Source organism: Camelus dromedarius, chromosome 9 (assembly GCF_036321535.1).
Source record: "Camelus dromedarius isolate mCamDro1 chromosome 9, mCamDro1.pat, whole genome shotgun sequence".
Lineage (NCBI taxonomy): Eukaryota > Metazoa > Chordata > Mammalia > Artiodactyla > Camelidae > Camelus > Camelus dromedarius.
The window spans coordinates 79808078-79829759 of record NC_087444.1 but is presented as its reverse complement, the minus strand read 5'-3'; the positions used below and the strand labels follow the sequence as shown (position 1 = coordinate 79829759).

The 21682-nt window shown below is 43.0% G+C and overlaps 2 protein-coding genes and 1 long non-coding RNA gene across 4 annotated transcripts in view; 1 reads left to right on the top strand and 2 right to left on the bottom strand.

The window, feature by feature from the left end:
* Positions 1-4771: 4771 nt before the first annotated feature.
* On the bottom strand, positions 4772-7101 carry LOC135322145 (uncharacterized). The gene is made up of 2 exons (XR_010382511.1): positions 5809-7101; positions 4772-5050 (listed from the first exon to the last, which is right to left on the bottom strand). It is a non-coding gene; the product is annotated as an uncharacterized LOC135322145 (long non-coding RNA).
* A 98-nt stretch (positions 7102-7199) lies between these two features.
* Positions 7200-21682, bottom strand: part of LOC105104379 (zinc finger protein 154) — a 29060-nt gene continuing 14577 nt past the window's right edge. The window contains exons 3-8 of one of the 2 annotated variants that reach the window (XM_064489960.1): positions 17420-17724; positions 17155-17285; positions 16955-17052; positions 11336-15588; positions 8156-8266; positions 7200-7960 (exon numbers count right to left, since the gene is read on the bottom strand). In XM_064489960.1, coding sequence (XP_064346030.1) covers positions 17007-17052; positions 17155-17285; positions 17420-17724 — 482 coding nt within the window. In that variant the 3' untranslated portion in view covers positions 7200-7960; positions 8156-8266; positions 11336-15588; positions 16955-17006. Of the gene's footprint in view, positions 7961-8155; positions 8267-11335; positions 15589-16954; positions 17053-17154; positions 17725-21682 lie in introns of both variants that reach the window. The other variant, XM_064489959.1, reaches the window with a different exon arrangement.
* LOC105104378 (zinc finger protein 211) lies at positions 7941-13620 on the top strand. Its single transcript, XM_031457374.2, has 3 exons — positions 7941-8074; positions 10506-10632; positions 11486-13620. Exons 1-3 carry the CDS (start codon positions 8042-8044, stop codon positions 12787-12789), a joined length of 1464 nt encoding a protein of 487 aa, XP_031313234.1. The 5' UTR covers positions 7941-8041; the 3' UTR covers positions 12790-13620.

Here is a 21682-nt window from a genome sequence, read left to right as displayed (position 1 = left end):
GTTTGCATTTGCTCCATACTGTTTTATATGATAGAAAACATTGTAGATGTTATACATCTTACACTCAACATCAAAAATGAAGATAGTTTTGGCTATTTGTGTTTCCATACAAATTTTAAAATTATTAGTTCTGATTCTGTGAAAAATGCCATTGGTAACGTGATAGGGATTGCTTGAATCTGTAGATTGCCTTGGGTAGTAAGGTCATTTTAGCAATATTAATTCTACCACTCCATGAAAACAGTGTAACTTTCCATCTGTTTATGTTGTCTTCAGTTTCTTTTGTCAGTGTTTTTGTTTTGTTGTTGTTAACTTTATTTATTTATTTAGTATAGTCTGCTTATAATGTGTTAATATCTGGTGTACAGCATAGTGATTCAGTTATATATGTATTTCTTTTCATATTCTTTTTCATTATAGGCTATTACAAGGTATTGAATGTAGTTCCCTGTGTTACACAGTAGGACCTTGTTGTTTATCTATTTTATGTATAGTAGTTAGTATCTGCAAAAATAAACAAATGGCGCCTAAATAAACTGAAAAGCTTTTGCAAAGGAAAGGAAACCATTTTCAAAATGAAAAGACAACCTACTGAATGGGAGAAAATATTTGCAAATGATATGACTGGTAAGTGATTAGTATCCAACATATATAAACAGTGTAGACAACGCAACATCAAAAAAAAACGAACAACCTGACTTAAAATGAGCAGACCTGAATAGACATTTTCCCAAAGACATACAGATAACAGGCACATGAAAAGATGCTCATTGTGATTAATTATCAGAGGAATGCTAGTCAAAACCACAGTGAGATATCACTTCACAATCTGCCAGAATGGCTATCATCAAAAAGACCACAAGTAACAAATGTTGGCAAGGATAGGGAGAAAAGGAAAAAATATACTGTTGGTGGGAACGTGAATTGGTGCAGCCACCGTGGAAGACAGTATGGAGGTTCCTCAAAAAAAACCTAAAAAATAGAACTACCATATAATCCAGCAATTCCACTCCTGGGCATATTATCCAAAGAAAATAAAAACACTAATTCAAAGAGATATATGCACCCCGATGTTCATAGCATTACTTACCATAGCCAAGATATGGAAGCAGCTTAAGTGTCCATCAACAGATGGATGGTGAAAGAAGGTGTGGGAGATAACTGTATATGTGTATGTATAAAAGTAATGTAATACTACTGAGCCATAAAAGAATGAAATTTTGCCTTTTGCAACAACATGGATGGATTTGGAGGATATTAAGCTTAGTGAAATAATTCAGACAGAATTGTGAATCTCTATGTTGTACACCTGAAACTTATGTACTAGTGTAAGTCAACTATGCCTTAGTTTAAAAAGAGATAATATGTAAGAGAAAATCATACTTATTTACAGATATAACAACTTATTCATTGATAATGAAGAAGCCACAATACAATTGCTTTATGATAGCTTAGTGTAAATGAGGTGATTGCCTCACAGTAGCCTAGGCTATACACTAATGAATGGTTATAAAATTTTTATGGGATACAGTATTACTGTCATAATGCAGTATTGGAGACACTGTTACTTTCCAAAAACCGCCTAGCTGTGATGATAGATTGATCACAGTTTCTGCAGTTGAGAGAGGCTGTATGATAATGTAGCTCTTTGAAAGCAAAGTTATAGAACAGTACGAAAACTAACACATTATTAATTTTATATTAAGTATCATTCACCTTATGACTATGTTAGGATAGGGTAGCCACTTCAATACAAGTCTTGCACACAGTATTCTATGCAATGAATACTTAGGTGATGACACAAAAAAGTCTCATAGAGTTCTTGCCATACAGTTATCAGACTTTTCACACAAACTCACACACATACACAATAGGTAAGTTTCTTAACTGTATAGCGTGATGGCTTTACTGTTTATTAAGTGGAGGTGGATCATCCTAAAAGTCTTCACCTTTGTGGTCTTCATGTGGAGTAGGCTGAGAAAGAGGAGGAAGACGAGGGGTTGGTCTTGTTCTCAGGGGTGGCAGAGGTGATAGAGGTGGAGGAAGTTGGTGGAGGAGATAGAAGAGGCAGGCACGTTCCATGCAACTAAATAAATATATAGTTTCTGAGTTTTTTGCTTTTCATTTTTCTAAAAATGTTTCTGTGTGGTACCAACCCTTCTTCCACCATTTGCTTTAGTTTCAATGCCACATTTTAGAGGGATCCATGTCATAGAAGAAGACAGAAGCAGTCTTGAATAATCAGAACCCCCTGCCAGATTGTCTGCTGTCAGTTTGTTTTCTGGCGCCAGTGCTTCTGCATCTCCTTTCTCATTATCTGGCACTGGTTCAGAAGCACTCGTCTCCACCAGGTCATCTGTTAATTCTTGTGGTATGCTGTCAGCTCTTGAAATTCTCCAAAATCCATACCTTGAAACCTTTCACCTCTCACTTTTTTGGCCAGTCTCTTCCGTGATTTCCTTGATTGATTGTCCTAAGTCCTGTGAAGTCATGCCCTACATCTAGACGCAGCTTTCTCCAGCAGAAATTTATTGTTTCAGGTTTGATGGTATTCACAGCTTTTTTGTATAACGGTGGCATTTTCAGTGCTGTAATTCTTCCCAACCTCCGTGATATTCTCTCTGTTGGGGTTCTCTTCCATAGCATTGACCATCCTTTCCTCAGATGAAGTAAGCCTCATAGGTCTGTACTGTACCCCCTTATCTAGGTACTTAATCAGAGGCATATGTTTAGGGGTGAGTAGACCACTTTTAGGCCTTTGGTGTTGAACTCACAGGGTTCTGGTTGGCCAGGGGCATTGTCTGACTTAAAATAACTATAAAAGGCAGTCCCTTACTAGCAAGATACTTACTGACTTCATGGACAAAGTGTCAATGGAAGCCATCCAGAAACAGGGTTCTTGTCCAACCCAAAGACTGGTAGCTGGTGTTTATTTTTTCCTTTTAGTCCCATGGGTTAGCAGGTTTATAGATGAGGTCAGTCCTCATCATAACCCTGCCTGCATTTGTACAAAACAGTAGAGTTAACCTATTCTTGCCTTAAATCCTGGTGCTCACTCTTCTTTTTTACTAATAAATGTCCTTTATGGTACTGCATATGATATTCTGATACTTTTTTAAAAACTAAGGTTATGACCTGAAGATTTGGCAGTGGAGAAAATTACTGATCACGTCCACAACCACCTTGAATGTTAAGAGGATGCAACATAATTTATTCAGTCTCCTATTGATAGATAGTAGGTTGATTGATCTTTATTATGATAAAATAGTTACACAGAGCTTTATTATTACAAAAGACTTGCTCTTATTATTAAATTAAAACATCTGTTTTGTGAGCAAAGGAATTTTCTGGTGTAATGATAATTGCCCAGTATTCTTTCTTTTCACTAGATTCCTTTGATTCAAATAAAATGACCCTCTAATATGCTTTCTAAATTGATGGCCTACTTTCTACTAACTTAAATTTGGATATTATCTTCACTCAGACTGAGTTGAGATCCTGGGAAATTCCTCACTCTTTATAGCTCATGTTGGGGCATGTGTCCTGTGTGGGTCAGTTGGTCCTTTAAAGGGATCATCTACCAATGGCAGGTTTTGGATTGTATGATGCTGGGTATAAGCTTGTCTTCTAATTATACAGTTTGGGCATGGGGCTTTCCCCCAGCATGACTTGCCTCCTGTGTGAGAGTTTGATCCCCAGAGTTCACTGGCCTCTGCTAGATCCTGAAATTCCCTGTATATTTTGACATTCCTATGAGTGATGAGCAGAAACAAAGGTATGGTAGGGAAATGTACACATATTTTCCTGGGATATTCCAGACCGATTGAGAGGAAATACACTCAGCAAAGATGGTATTGATGTAATGTGTTTGTAATGTGGGCTGGGCTACCATTGTCTTTGTTCTTTACAGATACAAGCAGTAAGTTCAATACCTTCTCAGCAATAAACTTCTGGACTATCCTGTGAAGCCACAGCCACATGCGCCATCCTGATCCTGGTGAGTGTGTGGCTTTTTTTACTTACTCGCTTCTCTTTTGTCCTTTTGGATAGTCCTGGTTGTGAACCCAAGCTATTGGCTCATGAAAACCTTTTTTCAGTTGTGTCTTCATGTTTCTCAACATTTTATCCCTTTTTGCTGATTAGCAGCAACAATTCTGTCCCTAAGGTTTGCTTTGCCTGTGGGCTCTAAGTTCCCTCCAAGACATTCAATCATGTATTTAATAAAGTTTTCTTCTTAAGTTTATAGTCTTAAAAACTATGCCAGTTAATCTGCTGGGAAATTTGCATTCAGCATTAAATAACAATTGTAATAACTCACAGTAGTTGTAAGTACAAAAGAAATAATTGTGTAAATATTCAAAGATGTTGCACTAAAATTGTATAGTGTTATTTTAGAGAATTTCACTAAAATGTAACATCACTTTTTCAGGTTTTGGGAGGTTTCACAGTAGAAATTCAATGCTAATTTGTATTTTAAGCTAACACCCCAAATATTGTAATCATAGCAGATAAGGACTGTTTCAAGTGAAGGGAAAATGACCTGGAGCTATCCTGAGTTGGGAAGATGCTTGTGGACTTTGGTGAATATAAATATAAATTTATAAATTGTCTAAATAGCAGCTTTACTCAGTATATTTAAGTAATATGGATGCTATGAATGATAAATCCTGACAAAATTAATTATGCTTATGTTGAGGAAGGAAAACTTTTCCCCTCTACACTCTTAGGTTCTCTAGCTGGAGTCCTAGGAATTAGACTTTCAGGAGACAAATTAACAAGAGAAGAACAATTTATTGAGCCATGCATTGCACATTTATGTGGGAGAACTCAGTGATGAGTAACACCAAAGAGATGGTTAGAACTTGGGCTTAGTGGCATCGTAACAAAAGAACAATAAATTTGTAAACAGGTGTCAAGACAAAAGGATTTGAGATTTCCCAGGGCAGCAAATTGTAGGAAGGTAAAATATGAAGAAACTGATGGATTGAGGTTGGCTTGTGCATGTTGACCTCAGCTCCAGCTTTGTCTTCTTTGTGGCCATAAAACCACTCTAGGAGAGATTGATAGCACTCCTCATTTCTCAAAAGTTTCTGCTTTTCATCAGATAAGGGACATTCAGGGAAGGCTTCCTTCTGCATGTACTGATTTTCATTTGCCTCCAGCTCAAGATGTCTGTGCCAATGTGGCATATTTTGGTCCCTTACCCTTGCTTCTGAGGAATTCAGCAGAAACACCATTTCTCATAGTACAAGCTGTTTCTTTAATCATCTAATCAGTTGAGAATCTGAATGTTTTCTCTATGGGATTTATGTGATGTATTCAGTCTTCACAGGCTTTACATAAGCACTCAGTGGCTTACCTAGATGGCCCTTTGACTAGGGGTCCACGCTCTGAAATACAAAACCTGTTCAATGCTTTTCCAAGAAAATTATGAGCTTTAAAATGTTTTCTAAATCAAGATCCCAAAAGTTATCCTTGGTGCAGCTATTGTGTTTTTTCAAGAATTCACACATTTTGGAAATGTTCTTTGTGCTTACAAAGCCATGCAGTGGTTTGTGTATATGCATGCACTTTTTTGGAGGGCTTGACCTTCCCAGGTACCTCAGTTTACATGGTATTTTCAGTGAGAGACTTTGAGCACCTTTCATACCAGATGATTTATATACACGCAGATTAGCAATTAACTTTCACAAAATCTTCCTGAGAATGGGTATGACCTTTGGCTGAAGAATAAATACCTCATAATATCCTTAAAGAGTTTCTATCTTATCTATTTAAACTTACTAAATAGATAAAATATATACTCACTGCTTTAATTGAAATGCACTCAGTAAGTCAGAACCACCTCAATCCAGGAATGAGTACACATTCACAGTGCTCCGGTCTCTGTCTTCTCTAGTCTGAGTTTTGCGTGAGTATCCCTTTACACCGTCTTCTACTGGGTTCTACATCAACAAAAATAATAAAAATAGGAAAAGACTCAGCTTCAAAAGCCATATCATCTAGTGAGCAAAACTGGTGTCAGTGAATGTGTTCATGACTGCAAGTCAGCTGATAGAACATTTGGGGGAATTTGGTTGGAGCTTTCTGTTTTAACCAATATCTGTTAAGAGTCCAAAATGTAGCCAAAAACTGGTAAATAATCCCCAAATTTCCCAAAGTGTAAAGAAAGCTGTGCATTGAGAATGAAGTACAATCAGTGTGTCAATTTCTGATGTGCAGCACAATGTCCCAGTTATGCATATATGTACATACACTCATTTCATATTCATTGTCTTTAAAGGTTATTACAAGATACTGAATTTATTTCCTTGTGCTATACAGAAGAAACTTTTTTTTTATGTTTTTATATATAGTGGCTAACATTTGCAAATCTCAAACTCCCAAATTTATCCCTTGCCGCCCCCTTTCTGCCAGTAACTACAAGATTGTTTACTATGTCTCTGCAAGTCTATTTCTGTTTTGTAGATGAGTTCATAGTGTCCTTGTTTTCTTTTAGACTCCACATATGAGTAATATATAGTATTTTTCTTTCTCTTTCTGGCTTCCTTCACTTAGAATGATGATCTCTAGGTCCATCCATGTTGCTGCAAATGGCATTATTTTGTGCTTTTTTATGGCTGAATAGTATTCCATTAGAGAATTAGGTTTTAAAAACTTCAGAATCACTTTCATTTTCTTCAAGTGTGTCATAGGTTCTGGCTGTGAAGCTGTAATAGTCTGACTCATACTTCCTCTGTAAATGACTAACACTGAAAAAAATACGGGAAGCAAGTTCTTTCAGATGTTGGGAAGAACTTTTCTGTGACCCCTTTTTTTTTAAATAGTGAAAATTTTTATATTTAGAATTAGCCAGCTGGGCTGTTTAGATGATTCCAGTTTTGTTAGCAACATCCAAAGCATAGTCAGGAGCCCATCGTACATATGCCTTCTTCTCTCCATGAGGCCTGATCAGGGTTTGACCTTAGCCACATCAATGTCATAGAGCTTCTTCACAGCCTGTTTGATCTGGTACTTGTTGGCCTTGACATCCACAATGAACGCAAGTGTCTTGTTGTCTTCTATCTTCTTCATGGCTGACTTGGTGGTCAGGGGGAACTTGATGATGGCATAGTGGTCAAGCTTGTTTCTCCTAGGGGCTCTCTTCCAAGGGTATTTCAGCTGCCTTCTGAGCTGCAGCAAGGTGGGTGACATCCAGATTTTTTTTTTTTTTTTTTTTTTTTTAATGTGGCTGTGGACAACTTTCAGCACTGCTTTCTTGGCCTTCAAAGCCTTTGCTTTGGGAAGGGCTTCCTTCGCTTTTGGCGCCTTCTTTGTGAAAAGGTTTTCTGTGACCCTTGAGAGAATGAAAGCCTAATCGGTGAGGTCCATTCTTCACAGCTTCCCACAGAGGTCTCTTTTACCTTGACCCTGTGAAATATACTCACAAACACGTTACACCACAGAGCTGAATGATGTGCACAAGAGAAGCAATAAAATAAGCTTTATTCATTTTCAGCTGCAAGTGGACACACTGTGTGATGGATTCTATGGAATGTTATGTCCCTTTGGATGCACCTGGAATAGTACTCGTAGCCTCTGGAAGCATGCTGAACTTCATGGAGTCTTTGTAGTATCTCTAAACACTTCATTGATCAGGTGCAGGCACCTCCGGGAATCTGGGCACAGTCCCTTTAAAGAACGAGTCCCCTTCCTTGCCCTTGGGACCCTCACGGCGGCGGGCTTCACCTTTGTTTCAGGAGGAGCTGGTGTGGGGCGCAGGTCCGGCACTGAGCTGTGAGAACCGCATTTCCCAGAAGCCCTTGCGCCGGCGTGGAGCCAATGAAGTTCCGGGACCAGGGCATTTCCGTGCGTGCCATCGCATTGGGGCGGGACTTCTGGCGACCTCCCAGTGGTGGTGGTCCGGTCTCTTTCCTGCTGAGCGGTTCCCGGGCCCTGGGTCGGGTCCGAGGTGACTGGACTGAGGAGACGCAGACAAGAGGAGTTATTCCTGCTGCGCAGAAGCGGGTCTGAATCAGGACGGCTCTGCCCACAGACTTCAATGGCGGCGGCCGCGCTGAGGGACCCACTTCAGGTAAACGCGCATCCTCCGGGCCCGCACCGCCCTCTCCCACCGGACACTAGAGCCCCGAGGGCGGGGCGCCTGCTCGCGTACCTGCGGCCCGGACCCCGGAGTCCAGGCGGGGGTGGAGGTCGTGGGTACAGCGCTGTTTCTGACAGTGTGGTGGAGGTCAGATTGAGCCGGGAGTATTCTAGAAACGTGTTTCTGTAGGGAACACAGAATTGAGATAGAGTGCCATCTGTATTGGCCAACTGAGGGGTGGTTCCTTCATTCTGGGAGCCATGGGGAATTTCAGGGAAGGAGAAAGTCTGTGAGTTAGGGATGTAAGTTTCCCAAGAGAGTCTTTAAAGGAAGAACAGACCGGAGAGGGTTGTGGGTAGTGAGGCCCGAGGAGACTGAGTCCTTGTGCAGATCACACAACTGAAAAGAGTCAGCACTGGGGCCTGAATCCTAGAGTTTAGACAGCGTGAGTTCTTGCTCCAGGGGTGGGCAGAGGTACAATGGAGACCAGAGTCTGTTGAGCTCCACCATGGTTGCCTGCCTCCACGTTCCCGTAACAGTTGAAACACTCTTGTAATCTATATAAGTAAGAGGAGGGTGTCCTAGGGCCTCAGTGGTCATGACCCTATCCATATGGTGTCTGGGACCTTGGAGAAACAGAGCTGGGTTGGAGGTGTTCCCAGCTCTTACAATCAATAAAGTGAAGTTGTCATGGGCACGGGTACCAGTATGTGCCGAATGCTTGAAGGTAAAGCTAAGTTGGGTGCATTCAGGGAAATGTTGGTTTCCTTCTGATGGGAACTGAGCAGGGAGGCAATACTCAGGCCTGGAGTGTCTCCCTGAGAAGTTGGGCGTCACTTGTGGAGGCGGTAAGAGCAAGGGGAGGTTTGGATCATAAGATGGATTTCCAGTGACAATGCCAGGATTTTTGGCCATGTGAAGAGTCTGACATGTTTCAGAAAACATGGAATGGAGGCATCAAGTGGTTAGCAGGTTACAAAGATCTAGAGACAGACTTCAGCGTCAGAAACACATAGTTGTTGGCTACTGTGGATTTGGTGGAGCTCTGTGTTTAGGAGGAGAATTCTGGTCACAAGCCAGGAAGAGGGTTGGTGCCAATTGTGGGTCTTTTACCTGGGCACCTTGCTGGAGAAGGTAGCCTCTCAAACACAGGTAAGGTCTTAAGAGAGATGGCCAGAGAGTAGGGGGAGGAGAGGATAATCTAGCAGGTGGCCAAGGCTTCCAGGGGAAGAGGGGAAATGAGAGAAATGCAAAGGCACATGAGTAACTGAGGCAGGATGACCCTGAGGTTTATTCACCCTTCTTGACTCCCCAGCATTTTGTGCTGACCTTTTGTGGAACCTGGGGTGTTTCAAGCAGGCTGGTAGATGAGCCCAGGCAAATATGTTCATCTGTGAGTTACCTAGCCCTGTGTTATGGGCAGAGTTTCATTTCCCTAAAGTTTTATGTTAAAGTACTAATTGCCAGTACCTCAGAATGTGACTGTCCTTGGAGATACGGTTTCTAAGGAGGTAACTGGGTTAAAATGAGGTTATTAAAGTGGACCTTCATCCAACAGGAAATGTAGACCCAGATACAGTGGGAAGACCAAATCAAGTCACAGGGACACAAGAGCCATATATTAGCCAAGGGTTGAGACTGCACATAAAACTACGTACCAGCAACCTTGATTGTGGTATTTTAGTCTCCAAAAATGTCAGAAAGTTAAGTTTTTGTTGTTTAAGCTACCCAGTATGAGCTACTCTATTATGGTAGCTCTTGAAAATGAATAGACATGAGAAGCTAGGCTTTGAATTAGTGAGGGGACATCAGGTACAACTATAGGTGGGAAGAGGGCCAGGGGTGTCTTGAGACCCAAGCAAAGAGTTGAGGCAGGCAAGGAGGACCAGATGTACAGCTGCCCCAAAGTGTGACCCACCAGAGGTCTGCAGTAGGAGGGGCTCTGTGTAACTTACCACACACTCTTGGTGCTGTATGATGAGTGAGGTGGGTACACAGGACTTGTGTGGCTGTGGGGATGCACTTACGGGGGGTGGGGCAGAGATGCAAGAGAGTTGCAAAGGAAGATGTGCATATGGAGAGGAAGCATGAGCTCCTAACTCCACAGCGTGGTCTTGGAAACTAAGAGTGAGGGTTGAGTGCAGGTTTGGTTGTACCTGGGAGGTACACACTGGGGGCCCCTGCAGGCCAGGCCTCAAACTTAGATTATGTCTTTTGGTCCACCTGCCTTTTATTGCCCAGGGCTGGATGGTGATTAATGGGGCCATGAGGAGGGAGTGACATCAATGGCACTAGGGCCTGGTATCTTGTCTGAGGTGGGGAGCTTGGGAGGAGGGTAAGCATGGGATAGATGTGTGGGTGATGGGTTGTAGGTCTTTCAGAGAGGGGCTATGTGTGGTTTCTTCTCTCCCCCTCATGGCAGGGCAGTGTGACCTTTGAAGATGTGGTTGTGTACTTCTCCTGGGAGGAATGGGGTCTCCTTGATGAGACTCAGAGATGCCTGTACCATGATGTGATGCTGGAGAACTTTGCACTTGTGACCTCACTGGGTAAGACCCTCACACCCGCTGCAGTGCCTTGGGCTAGACTCGGCTCTCCTCACATTTGGATTTGAGGCACCACTCCCTTTCCCAGTGCCCTGGCTAGGTGCCAGTCCATAGGGCTGTTCTCAGACCTGCAGCCCCAGTGAGCCTGCTGGGTCACACCTTATGTGCCCCCTCCCTGGTGCCTCTGCCCGTGCAGTTACCGTTCCTGACCTTTTGGCTACCTGTGGGGACTTTGGCCTCTTCTTATAAGAGGCCTCTCTGAGGATGCTTTATCCTGTTGTCTGTCGTGTACAGAATTGCTGTGGGCCAGTGCTAGTCCCTCACCTGTCCTGTCACTGCCTTAGGACTCAGGTTCCAGGCAGTTGTTCACCTGGAGTTTAGAAAGAGTCCTGGGATGGAGTCACAGGCTGGGCATGGCTCCAGCCAAGGCCTGACCTTGGTGCATGGCAGCTGAGGGAGGTGTGACATCGGGACTGTGTTGGGATCATACTGGGAACCTGTCCTGTTTCCACCAATGTGTTGCTGCTGACGCCATCCCCCATGACCACACCTCACTTCTACCTTCTGTGTCAGCTTTTCTCTACTGTTCCCCAACTTTAGATCCCACATAATGAGTTGCAAGATATGCACATATCCTTAAAGAAGGCCACTGGCAGAGACTTGAGTTTGACACCTTCTTTCTTGCTGTGTTGCACCCCACCCTTACCTTGTAGAGTCCCAGTGCTGCAGAACAGCCCTCCATCAGCCTTGTCTTGAAAACAATCCAGTGGACTCATTCTTTGCGGTGTCTGACACACTTTTGTTGCTGCCCCTCCCACATGAGTCATGCATTTCACCAGCGTTTCTGTGCTTTCAGGTTGTTGGTATGGAATGGAGGACGAGGAAGCATTTTCTGTGCAGAAGGTATCTGTGGAACAAATTTCACCAGGCAAGAGTCTACATCCAGACCCGTCCATTCAGAAGACTCAGCCCTGTGAGAAATGTGTGGCCAGGAGAGGTATCTGGTACCTGGCTGAGTACCAAGAATCACATCCTGGGCAGGAGTCACACACCTGTGAGGCATGTGGACAGCAGTTCTGGGCCAGTCCAAACCTTCACCAGCACCAGAAGCACAATGCAGAGAGGCCATTCAAAAGGGACGTAGACAGGGCCTCCTTTGTGACGAGCTGCAAATTCCGTGTTTCAGGGAAGCCCTTCACCTGTGAGGAAGTTGGGAAAGACTTCCTGGCGGTATTGAATCTTCTCCAACATCAGGCCACCCTCAAAGGGGCACCACCACACAGCAGCTTCAAGCATGAGGAATCCTTTCACAGTGGAAAAAGTCATTTCAAGGACGGTGAATATAGGGATCTCTGCAGTTATGAATACACACTTTTTCAGCATCAGCAAATTCACACTAGAGAGAGTTATTACAACTGTGATGACTGTGAGAAACCCTTTAACCAAAGCTCCATTCTAATTAACTGCCAGAGAGCTGACCTAGAAGCAAAGTCTTATGAGTGCAATGAATGTGGGAAATCCTTTAACCAAAGCTATAAACTCATTCAACACCACAGAATTCACACTGGAGCAAGGCCTTACAAGTGCGTTGAATGTGGAAAAGCCTTCACCTACAAACTAAGACTTGTGCAGCACCTTCAAGTCCACAATAAAGTGAGGCCTTATGAGTGTGGTGAATGTGGGAAAGCCTTTAGCTACAGCTCCACTCTCATTAAACACCAGAGGGTTCACACTGGAGCCAGGCCTTATAAGTGCGGTGAGTGTGGGAATTCCTTTAGCCAGAGCTCCAACCTCATTCAGCACCAGAAGATTCACAGTGGGGCAAGGCCTTACAAATGCAGTGAATGTGGAAAATCCTTCAGCTATAAATGCAAACTCGTGCAGCATCTGCGAATTCACACTGGAGAAAGGCCTTATGAGTGCAGTGAATGCGGGAAATCCTTTAGCCACAGCTCCACTCTCAATCAACACCAGAGAATTCACACAGGAGCCAGACCTTATAAATGTGATGAGTGTGAGAAATCCTTCAGCCAGAAGTCCAACCTAATTCAGCACCGCAGAGTTCACACAGGAGAAAAGCCTTATGAGTGTGGGGAGTGTGGGAAATCCTTCAGTCAAAGCTCCCACATCATTCAACACAGAAAACTTCACACCAGATGACCTCATGACTGCACCTACAGGAACCAGGAGTTCCTTTGTGAGGGAACTATCTGAAGTTGAACCTGTACACCTGCGCATCCCCTGTGGGAGGCTTTCAGGAGCCTGTTTGCATATTCTACTACTGGTTCCCTTGTCTGAATTGCATCCTTTTCAGCTTCTGTGGGAGAAGCCTCACCTCTACCACTTGGCAGGTTCTAGGTTCCAACAGTGTGTCAGGCACCCAGTGCAGTCAGGGAGAGCAGGTGTGTCTGTTTTCTGTCCTGCTTCTCTCCAGGACACTATGATTAATTTTCAGGGGCCCCTCTTTCCCTCCCCTCTGGCTGATAAGATCTGGGTAATAGCAGCGGCAGGTTTACCTTCTTCCGGTTCTGGTCTAGCTTGCATTGCGGCCCGAAGTCCCCTGGGACGGCTGGGGGGCTTTGTAGTCCTAACTTACGGCCTGGGTGCCAGGGATGCCGCAGACCTAGCAGTCACCTGGAGGAGGCTGGAGTTGTCATGACAACCTCTAGTGCTTCTGTGCGAAGTTAAATCGGTTCCCTTTTCCCAAGGATGTCACATAATGCTGAGCACTGTTGTAGGGAAGCTGTTTCCCTGGACCTTCATGGCTAGAGTTCTGGTGGCACTGGTTTATAAAACTACCCGAGGTTGTAATCTTCACACAGAAACACTGGAGGACACTGTGCCTCCACAGATGGTCCAGCCACTGTGGGATGAGCATGTACACACCATACCTGTGTCCCTTCTGTGGAGGGGCCACTGTCAAAGCAAAAAAAAAAAAAAAATTTTTTATTTTTGTAGCCTCTGGACACTGCTGCATAGACAAGAGTAGAAGGGAGGTCCCACCACCCAGGGATATAGTTTATGTGGCCCAGCATGGTTACTGCTGACTCAGAAATGGGTCCCCCCACCCCTGATGCAGGGCTGCCCTTCCCAAGACATGAGGAGGAAGAGTGGAGTCAGTTTAGGTTTTCTAAACCTCTGGTTATGAGGGGGTGAAAAGAGGATTTAAGGTTTCTATTTGAGGTATAATTGATTTAAATTGTTTATGACTAGTTTTAACAAAAGTGTATACCTGTGAAACCACTGACCATATCTATAACTCAGTTTTAGGTTCTTTGTTCCAGAAAACTCCAGAAAACTGGAACTAAACATGAAGGGTTCCCTCCCCAGGGAGGGACACAGAGCAGCATTAATATGAGGACCCTTTAAAGCAAGTTGCTTCTTGCCCTCACAGCCACTATTGATTTACAGATTAGTTTTATAGAATTTTCTATGATTCAAATCATGAAATGTTTACTTTTAAAAAATTGTGCTTTTCTCCATGCTGCATAATCATACTTTGTGATTCATAAATGTTGCTTATTATGTAAATACTTCAGTCTTTTATAGCTGAGTAACTCACCCGTATGGTACCATGGTTTTGTCTATCCGTTTATCTGTTAATGGACCTTCTGCTTGTTTCCAGTTTGGGGCTACAAATAAAGCCTTATGAATGCACAAGTGGAAAAGAGTGTGATGGAGCCTTACGAACCCCCTTCTCAATCCACTATCATCTTGAATTAGTTGATAATCTTATGTTATATATCACTCAGCACTTTTTATTGGCTCTACAGCTGTGTAAATACACTGACTCCTTTTTCCCCTTCAGAAGATACTGTAAGAGATGAGATGGGCGATTGAGTATTGGCCATCATCATCCAAAAGAATATAAATAACAAATGTTGGCAAAGTATGTAGAGAAAAGGGTAGGTACACTGTTAGAGGGAATGTAGTAAATTGGTGCAGCCACTCCTGAGCATATAGTCAAAAAACCTAAAAATACTAATTCAAAAGGGTACACCCACTATTAATAGCATTATTTGTTATTGTGAAGATATATGGAAGCATTCTAAGTGCACAGCAACAGATGAATGAATAAAGATGATACCCATACTTACATACACAATGGGATATGACTCAACCATAAAAAAGGTATTTTGCCATTTGCAGCCCCTTCACTTTTTTCACTTAAATTGCATCAAATACCTAGAAATAAACTTAACCAAGGAGGTTTTTATACTCAGAAAACTGAAGCTAATAATACCACGGATTGGAAGAATCAACATTAATCAAGATAGCCCTACCCAAAGCAAACTACGTGTCCAAAGAATACACTACTCACAGAACTAGAGCAAACATATGGAACTGTAGAATTTTGATTTCTCCATCAAATCTGAACAAGAGTAGTATTCTTTGCTGTAAGTCTCCCTTTCAACCCCTTTAACTTATATCATACACTCCACTCCCTTCTGCCCTGCAGAATTTCTCGTGTTATCAGTTGATGAGTTCACTTCTATGTTTGTTGCTATTCTTGCTGATTTTAGTATTTCCCTCGTCTTAATCTTTGTCAGTTTACTACGTGCCTTGGTGTGTTTCTTTCAGTTGATCTTGTGTGACGTTTTCAGTTATCTCTTCAAAAATTTTCTGAGTACCTTCCTCTGGGACCCCCATCAAATGCAAAGTTGGCGAACTTCATCGTTTCCCTGAGTTCTTTATACTATTTTATTAATTTGTGCTTTGATCTTTATTACTTCCTGCCTTCTGCTAGCTGTAGGATGCTCTTTTTAGTACATTAAGGTTGAAGGCTAGCATAAAGTGGTTGGAGAAAACTCCTTTATTAATGTAGGGATTTCAGCTAGAGATGTCTCAGTGTTGCTTAGCTGGGATGTTCTTTCTTTCATATGCAGCAGTATTGTAGTATTCAGAGTGATACACATTTTGTGTCACTTGACGTTGAGGACTTTGCAGATGTTTAAGCCGCTGAAAAGTAAATGTAGTACACACAAAAGTAGTCATTCAAGGATAGAATCTATCAGGATTTACAGCACTGTGTTCAGGTCTAGAGAGTGAAAAACCCTTCTCCTTTGAGCTGAACACTTTTTTTTTTTGCATTTTTAGTATTAAGGAAGCAATACTAAAATCCAAACATCTTACTGTAATTGCAATCATGAATTGTGAAAATTGAAGATGAAGTCTCCTCAGATAGCACTGCACAACTGTAAGCACCAACAAATTGTGAATTTTTATAAAACAATTACGCCCCTGAGAAGTATTTTAAAACTAACTTTTTGCAAGACTGAGGTGACTTTCAGGGCAAATTAAACTTCCTTACTGTATTAATCTACATTATGGAAAACTTTCTTTGGTATACATACATCCACGTCCGTTTCACTCTTACATTTTAAATACTTAAAACGTTTTCAAGAAAGTTCAAATGATTAATAAAAACTTCAACCTCACATCCCCAATTCAAAATCAGTTTAAATAAAGCTGTGAAATTGAAATTATAATGAATGTGATGTGATTGGAAGTAAAGCTTGGGAAACTCGGAAGAGTTTCAACAAACACTTTTGGCAGGAAACACTACATTGATGACAAAGTTTAATCCATCTAGTGGATTGCCTTTGAATAGTACTTAAAGGAGGCGACTGGAAGTGTAAGGGAAGAGAACACATTTTTTATGTTTATACGTTCGCTCTGAGACGTCCTGGAACATTCTAAGTGTAAGATGCATGAGAAAACTAAAACTGGGAAAACGGCTTATGAAAGTTACTAGGGCGAAGGTTTCTAAGGGAGAGAAAAATGGCATAGGTAACAAGTAGCGCAGAAGCAGGACAGGTAGTGTGGTGGTGGATTGGGTTGGGCTGCAAACTATGTAAACAAAAGCCTCATCAGTAGCATAAGGGCACGTGACTTGGGGCGGAGGAAACATCGTTACGCCCAGAATATACTTCCATGTGTACATATATATACATATTTTCACTTCTGAGAAAAATGCCAAGTTCCGCGGTATCACTGGTACCACCGATAGGACGCTAGTCCACTGCACGAATTCAGAGTTTAAACACGAGACTTGACACTTTTACCCGGTGTCATGGTGACTGAATACTTCCTGTCAAGGGAAGCTCATAATAGGGAGGCCCCGGCCCGGAATCATCACTGAGTCGCAGGTGGGGCTCATGGCTGCTCCGGGGGCTGTTAACAAGCACGGACGCCGATGATGCCCTGTAACGGCGCCCCCTGCCAGGAACCTGTGGAGAGGGTCCCCGACAGTCGTCGCCCTCGGAAGACCCCGGATCCACAAGTGAGTTCAAAGTTTGGATAACCATTAAGTCCCTCAACTCACGAGAATTCTGTTCACTGTCTTCACCAAAGCACCGCTGAGAGTCGGACGAATTTTAAGGGCAGAAGAGCCCCACCAGCACGTCCGCGGAGAATTCACATCTACAGACAGGGAGACCAAACTTAGAAAAGATCTCAGCCAAGGTGCCCAGTATCCTTTTAGGAGCGAGCCCTCCATCCCACCCCACACCCTGGGAGTCTCACCTTCCCATCGGCGCCGAGAGCACGAGGCCCAACCACCGCCAGGTAGCCCCCTCCACTCCTTCCGTTGGGACCATGGCGCGATGTCCTGGCCTGGGGGTCCGGACTCGCCACTGAGCCAGGCCGATTCTCACCTCCAGAGAACGGGCCTTTGGACGCGGACACCCTCTCCTCTCCCCGCGGAGGCCGAGCCGAGGTCGGTCTCCTCGCGGAGGCCAGAGTCTCGAACCCGGAGCCCATCGCCCATCGCCCATCGCTCCCCACTTACCTGTAGGTCCAATCTCCGCCGAGAGCACGATTTGCGCCCAACCCGCAAGACCAGGAAGATCCCGCCTGTGCCGCCGGCCTCCCGGAACTCTACCTCGCATACCGCGGCCGAATCCCTTCCTTTGCAAAGCACGCCGAAGCTCCGGAGGGAAGGTGCTATAAAAGTGGCCGCCAAGCGGCGCCCGACGATCGGCGCGAACGTCTTCTGGACGGGTCCGGATCCTAGGAAAGCCACTTGGGCTACCCAGAGCCACGAGGGAGTTCCCGAGTTCCCAGGTGGGCTTATTTGCAGTCGCCACTGTAACACTGAAACCATAGAAGTACCCACAGAACAAGAGATGAGTGTTTTAATTCTATCATTTTGAGCAGAAGTCTTTCTCAAGCATAAAAACAAAGCCCCAAAGCCATAAAGGAAATAATTTATAAACTCAACCACATAAAAGTTTAAACAAAATCCATCTCTGCATAGAACACAACAAAATTCAAAGACAAAAAAATGGATGTGGGGAACATTGGTGCCAATGCACGTTAAATGATAAGAATATTCATTTCAGCATCACTTACCCATAAAAAACTGGGGGTGATTAATAGCCATTCACTAAATAAACTTTCAGTACATCTAAAACGCAACAGTAAGAGAGAATGCATGCATAATTGTGCCTGAAATGAGGTAAATGTTGATGAAGTGTTCCATGAAAATTTTTAAAAAGGTGCAAAACTCACTTTGATATATATGTGTGTGTGTATTTTATATATATATATATATATACATACATTTCTCCCCAAAAAATGTGGACAAGCAAAGGAACTAGAATTGCTACAATTTCAACAACCGAGAGAAAAGTTGTCCCTAATTTAATGCTCATTTATAGAGCTGATAGAGACTACATGTTAGCAGACACGTTGTTCAACGAAACACAACAGAGATTCAAACAAATTTGCCCAAGCCCAACTGATTTTTGGCAAAAGTGCAAAAGCAATTCACTAGAGGAAAGATGGTTTCTCTATTAAATGGGCGTAAGGCAATCAGATATCCATAGCAAAACACTAAAATAAGAAAGCAAACAAAAAATGTTTAACCTAAACACCTAAACCTCATACTTCATATAAACATGAATTTGAAATGGATCACATACTTCGATGTAAAATGTAACATCAGAACACATTCCGGGCCGGGGGTGGGGGGAGGATTCTTAGAGGAAGATTGGTGATCTAGGGTCAGGCAAAGAGATTTTAAAACTTAACACCAGAAGTGTGGTCCATAAAAAGAAATGCAGACACTGGGAATCATCAAAATAAAAAACCTAGGTTCCCTGAATGGCCATCCTTAAAGAGTCCACAAAAGATAAATGCTGGAGAGGGTGTGGAGAAAAGGGAACTCTCCTACACTCCAGGTGGTAATGTAGCTTGGTGCAGCCATTATGGGAAACAGTACGGAGATTCCTTAAAAGACTAAAAATAGACTTAACATATGATCCAGCAATCCCACTCCTGGGCATATATCCAGAGAAAAACTCCAATTCAAAAAGATACATACACTCCATTGTTCACAACAGCACTATTTACAATAGCCAAGACATGGAAACAACATAAATGTCTACTGACAGATGACTGGATAAAGAAATTGTGGTATACACACACACATACACACACACACACACACAGTGGAATATTACTCAGTGATTAAAAAAGAATAAAATAATGCCATTTGCAGCAACATGGATGGACCTGGAGATCGTCATTCTAAGTGATGCAAGCCAGGAAGAGAAAGAAAAATACCGTATGAGTCCACTCATACATGGAATCTAAAAAGAAAAAAAACGAAAGAAAGAAAGGAAAAGTTAAAAAGAGGACACTGATGAACTCATGTACAAAACAGAAACAGACTTGCAGACATGGTTATGGTTATCAGGGAAAGGGTGGGAAGGGATAAATTTGGGTATTTGAGATTTGCAAATGTTAACCACTATATATAAAAAAAGATTAAAAAACAAATTTATGTATAGTATAAGGAACTATATTCAATATCTTGTAATGAACTTTAATAAAAAGAATACGAAAAGAAATACATGTATGTATATGTATGCATGACTGGGACATTATGCTGTGCAACAGAAATGGACACATTGTAACTGACTATGTACTTCAATTAAAAAAACCTAGGTTCTGTGAAATACCCTCTGAAGAGGATGAAGGACTCGGGACAGAGGCTGGGAGAAAGTGTGTGCAAACCGCACAACAGATACGAATACGTAAAGAAGACCCAAACACGACAGTACGACCTCTATAAAGAACCCGAACGCGGCTCCGGGCTCTCCGGAGACCCAGGCGCGCGGGACGCCCGCCGCGGCAGCCTGTGCCGCCGAGGCTGCAGCGGCGTCTGCGTCTTCCCCGCCCTCCTCCTCGGGGAGCGATGCGGCCCGGCTACCCCCTGAGCTGCCTGCTCTCCTGTCCTGGGTGGCCGGCAGGAAGGAGTAGGACGGGCGGGGTGGGGCAGGGTGGGCCGCAGCCCCGCCTTACTGTCTTTTTCTGTTTGTCACTTGATTTACTGACCTATCTCTTACAAATTCATACTTTTCAAACTAGAGTTCATGTACAACAGGGCATGTTACAGGGGTACAATAGAGTGACTCACAATGTTTAAAGGTGATATTCCTTTGATTGTTATTATCAACCACTGTATCTATTCCCCACGGTGTACAATACATTCTTGCAGCTGATTTTATACCCGATAGTTTGTCCCTCCTCATTCTCCACCAGGCCCCTCCTCCTTCCCTCTCCTCGCTGGTGACCGTTAGTTCCTTCTCTACATCTGTGAATCTGTTTCCTTTCTGGGATGCTCACTAGGTCATTGCATTTTTGCAGATCCCACATGGAAGTGAACTCTTAGAGCATTTGTCTTTGACTTCTCTCACCTATCATAATGCCCTCTAAGACCATGCATGCTGTACACTGGAAACTGACAGAACATTTTCAATCCAAGGGATAGAAAAATCTAAATGCAAAACAGACAAAACACGTAGAGCAGGCATTTCACCTGAGGAGGCGATATGACTGGATGGTAACTAAGCACCTGAAAAGATGTGAGGCATTTCCTGGGGATGCAAATGAAAATCAGTGAGTTATCTGGACACATCTGTTAGAACACGTTAGACACAATGCAGAATGGTATTAAAAAGCTGATGAGGTCGTGGAGGAACCCAGCATTCCTGTATCATTGGTGGTGATGTGTGGAAAACACTGTAGTCATTTCCAAACACACAGATAAAAACAAACAAACAAAAGGTGCAAGAACCGTATGATCCAGAAACTCAACCCCAGGCATCTATCCAGGCAGCCAAATAAAAGTGGATTGTGTTGTAAATGATTTGACTCAGGAGGTCTGGGGTGTTCAGGACCTGTACATTTCAAAGAAAGGCTGGGCCTTGCCTGGCTCCTGCGAAGCCCTGGGAATGCCTCATGAGTGTTCTTGTTTTGTTGGGGCCTTGATTAGTGGAAGCTAACAATGTGATTTATGGTGGGGCCTTGGGCCACGCAGTATAATTTGACCTCCAGAAAGTCAGTTTTATGGAGTCCTGTGAGTCCTTCTAACGAGTGAGGAATCAAATCTGAGGGTGGTTTGGTAGACCCCACCCACCTCCCGCCAGACAGCACTATGTTCACACAAAATCCTGGATTTGAATGTTCTTGGCAGCTCTGTTCATCACAGCCCCAAACTGGAAACAACACAGATTCTTTCAAGGAGTGAATAGTGAAAGAAATGTTTGGCAGGGGTGGGGTAGGAGTAACTGTGGAAATAGGTTTGGAGACACATAATGAAGGAAGAATGGACAGGACTGGACAATGGCTTGTCTGTGACGTGGGGAGAAACAGGATGAGGAAATGCTTCTGGAGCTTGGGAACGACTCACTAGGTGAACAGGGGTACAATCCATTCAGATGGGAAGTCTGGGGCATGGCCAAGGCAAGGAAGACGACGACCAAGATCTTAGGGTTGAACCACTTTTAATATGTCATTTGTATGAGGCACCCAAGTCAGAAAACCAGCTGGACTCACAGACATAGAAAACGAATTTGTGGTTACTAGGGGGAAGGGGTGGGGAGGGATAAATTGGAAGTTTGAGATTTGCAGATACTAACTACTATATATAAAATAGATAAACAAGTTTATACTGTATAGCACAGGGAACTATATTATTTTAGAGTAACTTATAATGGAAAAGAATATGAAAAGGAATATATGTATGTATATGTATGACTGAACT